Raw genomic sequence first — 10,228 nt, 5'->3', positions numbered from 1 at the left:
GGACAATACCCTCGTGTGTGTGTGTGTTTGAACAGTGTGTTTTTTTTACAGTTTCAATGAAGTCACAAACCTTTTGAGGCGAGGCCACAGCCTGGCGGTGATGATTCATGTCAACTGATGTGTGTGTCCAGGAAGAATTGTGTGGCAGGGAAGAGTTTAGTTCTACACACACAACTCATGATATACGAAAACCCTCTCAGGTGTGAGTTCTAATGGTTAAAGTTGGTGCAAAAGTTTTCATTTAATCATATTTAGACAGTATTGAAGGAAATATTGAAGGAAAATTGTGTGATGAATGGACCAACAACGTCAACCTTTAGCTTAATTAAAGTGAGTCAGAAATACACAAAACTTTAAATATCATAGGAACTATGTTTAAAAACACACCAGGGACTATGTTTAATTATTATTCTTCAAGTAAAAAATATACGATTTCAACATTTTGAGGACCATTGGCTAAAGACTTCTGTCTATACAGGCGACATATAATCACACCACAGATTCTATTGTCAGACTATATCTCTTTATTTTCCTTTTTATTGTCATTATTGTATTATTTCACCTTTTTATTATCGGTATTTAAAAATGGTATCCACCCTTGAATTAATTCAACAAGCAAGAAAAGGCATTAAATCAGCTCCATTAATGGAAAATATGGTTGCAGTTTTACACATAATATTGATGTACTGAGGGAAATAGTGAGAAATAAAATGTAAAAATAGAAAAAATAATAATAATAATGGGAACTTAGTTCAATGGAAATAGAATAAGTAGACAAAAATGAAAATTCACATGGATCTCATCAAGGAATGTGGAAGTTTGAACTGAAACACAATGGCTGGTAATTGTTGAGATGTCAATGTATCAAAAGACGAGGAATGACATTTAAATTAAACCAGGCAGACGAATAAAAACATCATCACACACAACTTCTTAAAAGTATTTGTATTATTTATATTGCCAAACTGTACTACTGCATTAAACACAAGTCATTTACTGAGAGTACAACATGCTGACGTTTGTTTTTAACGTTATAATAGCAAAAAGAAGGGCTATATACTGTATACTGTACGTATACAACTCTGTTGCAAGTAAAACACATCACTTGTGTCCAGAAAAACAACACATATCAAACAAACACTTTGTCTAAAGTCTAAAAATCCTGGTTTGGAAAAAAAGTCAAAAGATATTCTCAGCACTGTTTGTGACTACAGTCAAGATTGGACGATAAATGTAATAAATTAAACAAAACAAGTCCAAAGGTCGTCCTTACAAAGTTCCAGTGACTGCACAGGTGCCTGTGCTTTGTACACAAAATGTTCTTCTATCAGCCGGTTGTTGATCTTCAGTACATTCCAGCTGCCTGAAAGAAAACTCTGCCGTCTGAAATTAAAGCAAAACAAGATGTTAATCTTTGAATGAAACCAAGCCTATAACAACACATGTAAATACACACATTCTGTTTTTTTCTAAAAACACATATCTTGCTCATTCAAAATATCTTGATATTTTTTTTATATACATGTCATTTTTTATATTTAATTACGCAAAATGTGATTTATCAGAGGACTTTTTAAACATATTTTAACAAATACTAATTTCTAACATCACTTATTAGATTTGTATAAATAATAATAAATAATAAAAAGATAAATATCTAACTCAAACTTACATAATACAATTAATTCAACCTCTTGTTATAAAAAACAAACAATATTTGAATTATATATATATATGACTGATATACATTTATAATATTTATAATGCTAAAATAAACATACATATAATATCTTTTTTTTTTTTATTGGGATTAAAATATCTGAGTAAAAGAAGAAAAACATTTTGGATTTTTTTTATTATTTAATCATATAAATTATTATATTAATATATATATATATATATTTTTAGTCATAATTTTTTATGTATAGTTGTATTATTAACTTAATATTTCCATATTTGATTTGAATAAATCATTGTATCAATTAGACAGATACTACATACTATACTATATACACTCCTGAAATATCTTAATATACAATATTATTAAATTAAAACACTAATCACATTATTGATTCTGAACTACCAATGGGGCAACAAGAAAGGAACCACAGAATGAAAAATATTAAGATGGTAAGTATATTAAATTTGTGTTTTTTTAACAGGCCCAAGGGCTTCTCCACGAGCTCAAATGTATGAGTATCCAGTTCCAGCAGAGGTTTGATAGACGCCTGATCTATTGTGTCTGCTGTGATAAAAGTTGCTTCACAAAAGAAGCACATCCCGCGCCGCCGTCTGTCTGACGCGTCCACTTGAAATGATTTATGATATTGTATTAATTATGCAAATGATGTCCAAACAAACTTGTCACGAGGACAATTAAGACAAGCGTTAATTAGTGACCAGTTCTCTCCGTGCTTCACTGGCATTCAATTAAAAAAAGTGCCTTTGAACAAGCCGGCTGTCTGAGAGCGGCGCGTGCGGAGGTGGAGCGCTACCTTTTGATGATGGCTGAACACACCGCTTTGTCACAGCATTTATTCATGAATCTATCTTGAGGACAAAAACGTACATATTATAACAATAGCCGGCCAGTAAATAAATGAATTCATTATCAAATGATGAAGTGTATGGAAGTACATCAGAGCCACCAGACTATTCAAGGTTGGATTTAATTATTATTTTCTAAGCTTTTAATATTATTTTTTGCATAATTGATATAATAAAATGTTGAATTAATTGTATCAAATAATTAAATTTAATAATTTGTATTTATATATTATTTATGATTAGATTTATAACGGAAAGTTCTGAAACGACTTTCGTTTTACACATAACAACCTTGTGGGCGGAGCTTTAGAAATGTGATCTGAGTTGACATAAAAAAAACACAGATTGAACGTGAGATTAGTAATATAATTTTTTTAAGACTGCAAAGTTGACATTGTCCAGACAAAACCTGAATTGACGCGACACGTTATCGCCCATGCGTCGAGTGATTTGCCGAAAGTGGCATCAGGTAGCCTGGTATTAGCAAATGGCTCTATTATACCAAAATGTTAATTAAATATAAATGGCTTTGTTTCACATTTTATGTGTAAAATAAATTGAAAATATTATACTATTTAATTCCATTAATCAATAAAAAATAAATTACATTTTTAATCTATTATATACTACATTTTAATGTTAGAATTATTATTATTAATTATTACATTTTAAATGATGAATTCAACAATTTAATATTCTAATGGCACTGATCTTCCTCCATATATGAGGAGCTGAACGGTGGTCTATTAATAAAGATGTTTCAGACTCATTGTCGTTTAAAAACAACACTTTAAGTCTCAAACCTGGTGTTAGACCTTGCACTGCTGTTTTAGAGTCCAGTCGACTGTCGTCGCCGTGGTTACTCCCGTCCAAGTCCTGGGTCACCGACTCTGTTTGAGAAGGAGCCAGAGATGATTGATGGCCTGCAGTTTGTCCCGTTAATGAATAAAGACGCTTAATTAGAGGCTAATGAGCAGCCGAGATAAGGTGACATTTAAAAATGTTTTCCTTCTTCACTTCTGAACAACTCTGACTTAAGTCAACTGTACCTGTGTGTGTGTTGTGCAGCAGAGTGTGCTCCGCCTGATCACGCAGTTTGACCTCCTCCTCCAGAGCCTCCTGGAGTCTCCTCTTACTCCTCTTCTCCTTCTTCAGACGCTTCTGGATCATCACTGCATTCAACAGAAAAGTACAAGTCAAAAAAATGTTGTAAAAACGTCTCATTGATCTTCTCTATTTTCAGAATGAAAGCTTTTTATCCAAAACATTTTCCTCATGTGTGTCAGAATATTCACGTTAGATATGAAACAAAGATGAAAACAAATGCATGCAAAACATTGAGATGACAATCGTTGCATGAACTAAAGATGAATAAACATTTTTCTTCTTACTTTAGCCAATAAAAATTTAGTAGGCACCTCAATAATTATAATAATAATAATAGTTTTTTTACGAGCTACAGCGTAAAACAGTCAAAAAAATAATATAATGTTTAACATTTGAAATCTAGTCTTTCTCTTAGTTTGACATGTCCTCCTTATTTAATATTTTCCTTCCTTTGATGCTGCAGAACTGTAATGCTCAGTCCATCAGTTTATTAAATGACTAAGAACTGTAGACCCACCTCTTGTTTGAATTGAAGTTATCTTCGTAAAAAGGTTAACTTCACTTTTAAAATAATAAAAACTGTAATTTTACTGTTTTTTTTCTGCATTAATGAAGCTAACATTGAGTTTGATTGTCTGGAAGTATATCAGTGCCATTAAATTATTCAACGGTTGATTTAACATTTTCAAATATTTTATTAAAATAATAATAATAATAATTTCATAGTTTCTATATTGAAAGGCTGAATTAGTTTTTATTTAATAATTTAATTAAATTCTTAAAAAAAGATTTTTTAATTGAACAATTGAAACATTTTCAAAATGAACGTTTTTTTGGTTGTTTTTTTTACACATACTTTGATATTGTAATTACAATAATTCAAAAATAACTTTTGTGAATTTAATATTTTTAAGGGTTTTCAATTCAATATTAAAATGCAAAAAATATTTTAAAACATTTAATCTCTTAAATGTAATCATGTATAATAAAAACAATAAATAAATTAAAAATAACTAAAATAAAAATAAATTAAACCTTTCAAACGGTGTTAGAGGATAACATTCGAAGATGAAGATGAAAGTGTAGGATGTAGCGCTCGCTCTGCTGTGTCAGACAAACAAGCGTCACATTTGTCATCCCTCAAACGCGGAGATTATGAATGTTCTGTCGTGTACCTCTGTTTTTCTGCTCCACACTCAGCTGCCTCTCCAGCGTCTCTCGCAGCTCCCTTTCTCGGACCAGCTCCATTTTCAGCTCCGTCCTCTCCAGGTGGTCCTGGTTCTCCTGTGCCCGTGCGTTCTCGATAGCAACCCTCAGCAGGCCCTGCTTGGAGACACACACACAAACACACACATCGACAGGTTAGACACAGAACCATTGTCCAGCATTTTTTAAACTACATATTAAACATAAACCTTCAACACATCACTTCCAACACAACAAGAATCAAAAAACATGCAGAAACAAATTTCAAACTGAACATTCATTAAATAGATGAATATGTATACGTATAAAATATTCTCCATTACACTAAATTTGACATCAATATAACATTAATATGATGAGTGACCCAAATTAATTTGAGTGGCATATCTTGTTAAAAACTATTCATTCAATTAACATTATAAAAATTAATTAAGGTACATGCATTTATGTACAAATATAAAACTAGTGTATTACTTAAGATAAATTAAATCATGATTAAGAGGAGATTCTAGCCACAACAAAGAGCAGTAGTTTCATCGTGGCTCTTCAATTACAAGAACATCTGAGATTCTTATCGATATGTCTAATGTTTATCATTTCAGAAAAGCTTCTATTCATGTCACATAGTAACAAGAATAAAAATCCCCGGCAGAGGCTCACCTGGATGTTGGTGAGCAGCGACTCTATGGAGGAAAGGCCTTCTGGGAAAATGAAGGGAGCGTGCTGAAGACCTGCTGTGAGTTTGTGTCCTGAAGAGAAAGACACTCGCTCGCAGACGTCCCTGCATGACGGGGGTTTGTGGTAGACTTGTCTGTCACTGCTCTCCCTGCAGGGGTTTGTGGCCGACGAGTTGTTGTCTGGAAGAGATGAAGGAAAATAAGATTATTCTGTTCGACTAATGAGAGCAACTCGTAAAGATTCACCTTCAAAATGTTGAACATATTTTACACATGTCCACAGCATTTTTATTTTGTATTTGTGTGGGCTTTAAATATTCCACACAAATACAAAATAAAAATGTAGAATACATACAGGTATTATTTAAAATTCAACAGCACAATACGAAATTAATGAATCATCTCAATTAGAGATATCAGACAACTACTAATACATATTCAACAAGTCACAAAAGAAGTGTCATTGCTTTAAAACTACCTAAACAGAATAGATAATCTGATCTTCACTCAAAAGATAAATTAAATAACTGTATTGAAATCTAAAACAAAAAAACATCAAAATGTTAATATAAAATCTGAATTTCTTTTGATAACTATTCCAGATGCTTTCTAATATATTCAATTTGTAAATAATAGAACTCTAGGACATATTTAAAGGTGTATAAATCAAATGAGAAAACCCCCTAATATGTAAAGTTAATGCAAACAAAGGCACTGAAATCTCACATCTCTGCAACAACAGGATGCTAATATAGCAGGTCATTTGCTAATGTGTGAGCATGACAGCATCAAATAATGAGTTTGAAACATTCTGTCATCACTTTGTCAATCAACAGTTGATGTACAATAAAAGCTACAAAAGCTACATTTAGTGCTAAATCTCTACACAGAATCTTCACACCTGCAAAAAGGCAAAGGATCAGTCTTCCTCATTCAGAGAGCAACTTGCTAATAAATGTATTAATTTGTGTGTAAGCATAAGAAGGTAACAGTAAATAGGTGTTAAATACATTTGATTCTAAATGAGTGTGCATGTATTTGCTCATATATGTTCTTTTTTAAATGTATTTAAATGTGGATGTTCTTCAACAGATGGTGCTGAAGCTGCATTATGGACGACTGATAAGTCCCTCATCATGACCATGTTTTTAATTAATTACTTTATAAAGTTCCTCCCGTCTGAAATCTTGATGAACAAGAGGTTATGAGAGCGGAGACCATTATGACATAATAATGACTTCACTCCTCTTCCAGTCAGCTGTAATCACGCCTGCTTTGTTTATACAACAAGTCCCTTGAAGGTGGAGACTTCCAGGATTGATGACATGCAGTCATCAATGTTTGACCAATAGACAAGATTTGTTCTGCAGAAAAAAGTGTGTGCAAGGTTTAAGATCATTTTCTAATGTAAATATTTCAATGGAAAGAGAGTTTTATACAAACAGACATATACTGATGATACAATATAGTCTAAGATCTATTTAAGACACACTTATATCAACACATTAGTTGATCTTTAACCACATATAATATGGTTATAATTGTATCACTGCTTGTGTGGGAAAGGAAGGTGAGGATTAGATGAACCGGTCTTTGAAGGAGTGAACCCTAACCCCCTGACCTTGAGGATAATCACTTATTCAAGCTTGTGTTTGGTTGAAACCTTTGAAGGTAATTAATAATTTGTGAAATTGGGATCAACAGCGAACCAACAGCTCTGTGCTTCATAAAGAATTCAGACGTACATGCTTTCATACAAGAAAGTGACTTTAACCCAGCTATGATTTCCGCTCTTTGTTTAAGTGTTAATGACCATCTGTTTGCAAACCTGACAACTCCACAACGGTCCTGGATTATAACAGCGAGGTAGACGAGGATCAACTACTCGCAGTGCGTTTAGTACTAACCCGCCAGGTTTCTGGCCATCATCTGAGGACGGAGAGTCTTATCGGAGCGGAGTGTGAACTTGTGATGTGACATCAGGCGCCGTTTTTTTTTTCCCCGTCTGTGACAAACGACGGTGTTTTCCTCACTTAGCTGACCACAGCATCTTCCGCTCAAACTCCACCCGCCTCCCCTCTCTGCACCGCGGCCTTACGTCTTGGCAACTGTCACGTTCAAGGTGTTTCACAGATGAGAGGCTCCCCCCCTCTCCCTGCTAAAAGCATTGCTCTGTAGAGAAAGGTAATTAGCAGGTGCTGGCGAGCTCAGCGGAGGGCGTCCGACTACACTCCCGTGGCTCGCGTTCAGACGCACACACCTATAGACGTGCACGCTCAAAGCTGCCGAAGTGCACCGTCAGCGCAGTCTCCCCAGGCTCCTTGGATGTGACTGATCCTTTATTGAGTTACTGTTTTACGCCTACTTTACCTCACACTCGCGCACACACTCAGCATAAACACACACCCAGGACCCGACCTGCTCGTTTGATCATCTACCCATCTTCCTAACCAAGGTCACTGTCTGTTTTCCCTCTTTTTCCTCACAACTTTCATCTCCTCGCCCAACCCCGTCCCCAGGGCTAATGAACATCGCCATGTGAAGACTGCCAGTCAGCAAAAGAGAGGAGGATGGAGGATGGGGGGGGGGACAGAGATAGAGAGAGAATAAAATTCTGCTGATGTTTGGTTAATGGGAGTGAGGTGTCAGGGATGGCCTCTGATCTTTGCTGGATGGATACGTTGTTCAAAGACCACGGAAACAGCACACGCAGCCAAAAAAAAAAGGCGCCCTGGTACACACACTCGCACACCTCCTCAGACACGAGCACTCAGAGATTATCATACAATGGATTGACAGAATGACAGCAGCTGAAGTGCACTTTCAAACTCCTTTTCAATCCCGCCTGTGATGCTTGGAGGTCAAATGCAAAAGCGTGTAATCCACCAAATGTACATATGTTTCATTTGCATGCTGGGAAATCAATGGGAGAATCAATCCCATGAATGCAGGGGTTTGACGCGGGGCATTCATGCTGGTGCCATCACGGGTTAGTCAATATGCTAACAGACACCTGACAGCCACGCTCTTGATTCGATCACGGAATAATGTGACGTGGGATACACTTAAAAAAAAAAGTCTTCTTCTCCATCTCGCTCCACGTTTTCTGCTGACTGGTTGTCCTTGAGCAGTCCTCATTAGGCTAATGCACACCTCCCTGACAGAGAGGACCAAACAACTGACGCTGCAGCGCCGTGGCAACGCCGGGCCCTAACGACAGGGAGGCGGTCGTTATGCAGATGAGGTCCAGCTGAGAGGGCAGGGGGGGGCCGGGCGGGGGGGCATCCGGGCTCATCAGGCCGCGGCCCCAGCAAATGGCTGGCTAATGTTACACTGCTCCCTGGTCTAATGGAGTCCTGTTTTCACAGAATTATTTGTCTTGGCTCTCTGTGGGGAGCCAATGAAGACGTGGAGGACGAAAACACAAGTTGATGAAAATCTACCGGTTCACTGTAAAAATCAAGGGCTATGATCGCTCTTCCCTTCAAGATACATTAACATTATTTTTTCATTCCTTGCTAAAATACTGACATTAAAAAAATATTATTTGAAAATGTAATGATTACTTTAAAAGGCTAATCCTCTCTAGAACTCTAAACTCAAGCCCCCAAAGCAGGAACAGAGCAGATTTAGCGGTGTGACATGATGAAACTTCTCAGAACTGTGTGGTAAAAAGAGAAAAATGACGGTAAAGAAATTCCCTAAACACATGTAGCAATACGATAATCGAGAAGGGGGTTGAGAAAGAGAACTAGAAGGGTAAATAAGTTTAGTAGCGTGATCGATAATTTCATCTTCTTGTCAACTGGAAGAGAAAAGTGATAATAAGAGATCAGGAGAGAATGCTTTGTGTATTCATGCAAAATAGTTGAAATGTACCTCAATTGGCTTGAGAGTTTGTGTAAATATAATTTCACAGTCAAAATCTAAGAGTTATCTTTAATAACTGCCATCACTTAAAGTGCAACTGAAGTGTTGATTTAAGTGTTTGTGTTCTGTTTGTACAAAACTCTATTTTCATTTAAATATTTACATTAGAAAATGATCTTAAACCCATTTTCCTGCAGATTAAATAGATTACCATAACCACGCCCATTCTGATGTGATTGGTCAATAATCGGGGTCACGGCAATACCACCATCAACACCGGAAGTCTCCACCTCCAAGGGACTTGTTGTATAAACAAAGCGAAGCGGGATTACAGCTGGCTGGAGGAGGAGTGAAGACAGAATTACGTCATAATAGACTAACGCTCGCATAACCACTTGTTCACCCAGATTTCAGACGGGGAGAACTTTATGAAGTAATAAGTTCAAAACATGGTCATGATGAGGGACTAACTGCATCTTGGAGAGGAAGATTTCACCATTTGAAACATGTTAGAGAGTCAGGAGAGTTGGATTTCACATTAGTTGACTTTAAAGCATAGATTAAAAAAAAAGAAAAAAACTCTAAGGCCATGAACGTTAAAGAAACCCTGAGAACCTGAATATAGTGGGTCAGATTGAGGACCTTCTGAGGCCAACACACTAATATTTCTTCCTGTGTAATGACTAAACTATTATTAAATTACTAAGTAGGTCATAATTCATGAATTATTTATTTTTTTACTCACATCAAATCTATCATCTATCTATTGAGTTATCCTTGCTTCCTGTTTATAGCAGCGTTTCTGTTCTAGACGATGATTT

At 35.9% G+C, this 10,228-nt stretch overlaps 1 protein-coding gene across 3 annotated transcripts in view; it reads right to left on the bottom strand.

Moving 5' to 3' along the window:
• Nucleotides 1–726: 726 nt before the first annotated feature.
• dachc (dachshund c) overlaps nt 727–10,228 on the bottom strand; it is a 32,165-nt gene continuing 22,663 nt past the window's right edge. For 2 of the 3 annotated variants that reach the window (XM_087802664.1, XM_087802663.1), the window contains 5 exons: nt 5,521–5,717; nt 4,830–4,980; nt 3,597–3,719; nt 3,363–3,437; nt 727–1,383 (listed from right to left, as the gene is read on the bottom strand). In XM_087802664.1, the coding sequence (XP_087658790.1) occupies nt 1,346–1,383; nt 3,363–3,437; nt 3,597–3,719; nt 4,830–4,980; nt 5,521–5,717 (584 nt within the window). In that variant the 3' untranslated portion in view covers nt 727–1,345. The remainder of the gene's footprint in view (nt 1,384–3,362; nt 3,438–3,596; nt 3,720–4,829; nt 4,981–5,520; nt 5,718–10,228) is intronic. The other variant, XM_087802665.1, reaches the window with a different exon arrangement.

This window comes from Callionymus lyra, chromosome 11, assembly GCF_982586985.1.
Source record: "Callionymus lyra chromosome 11, fCalLyr1.hap1.1, whole genome shotgun sequence".
Taxonomy (NCBI): domain Eukaryota; kingdom Metazoa; phylum Chordata; class Actinopteri; order Syngnathiformes; family Callionymidae; genus Callionymus; species Callionymus lyra.
This window is presented reverse-complemented; position numbering and strand designations above follow the sequence as displayed.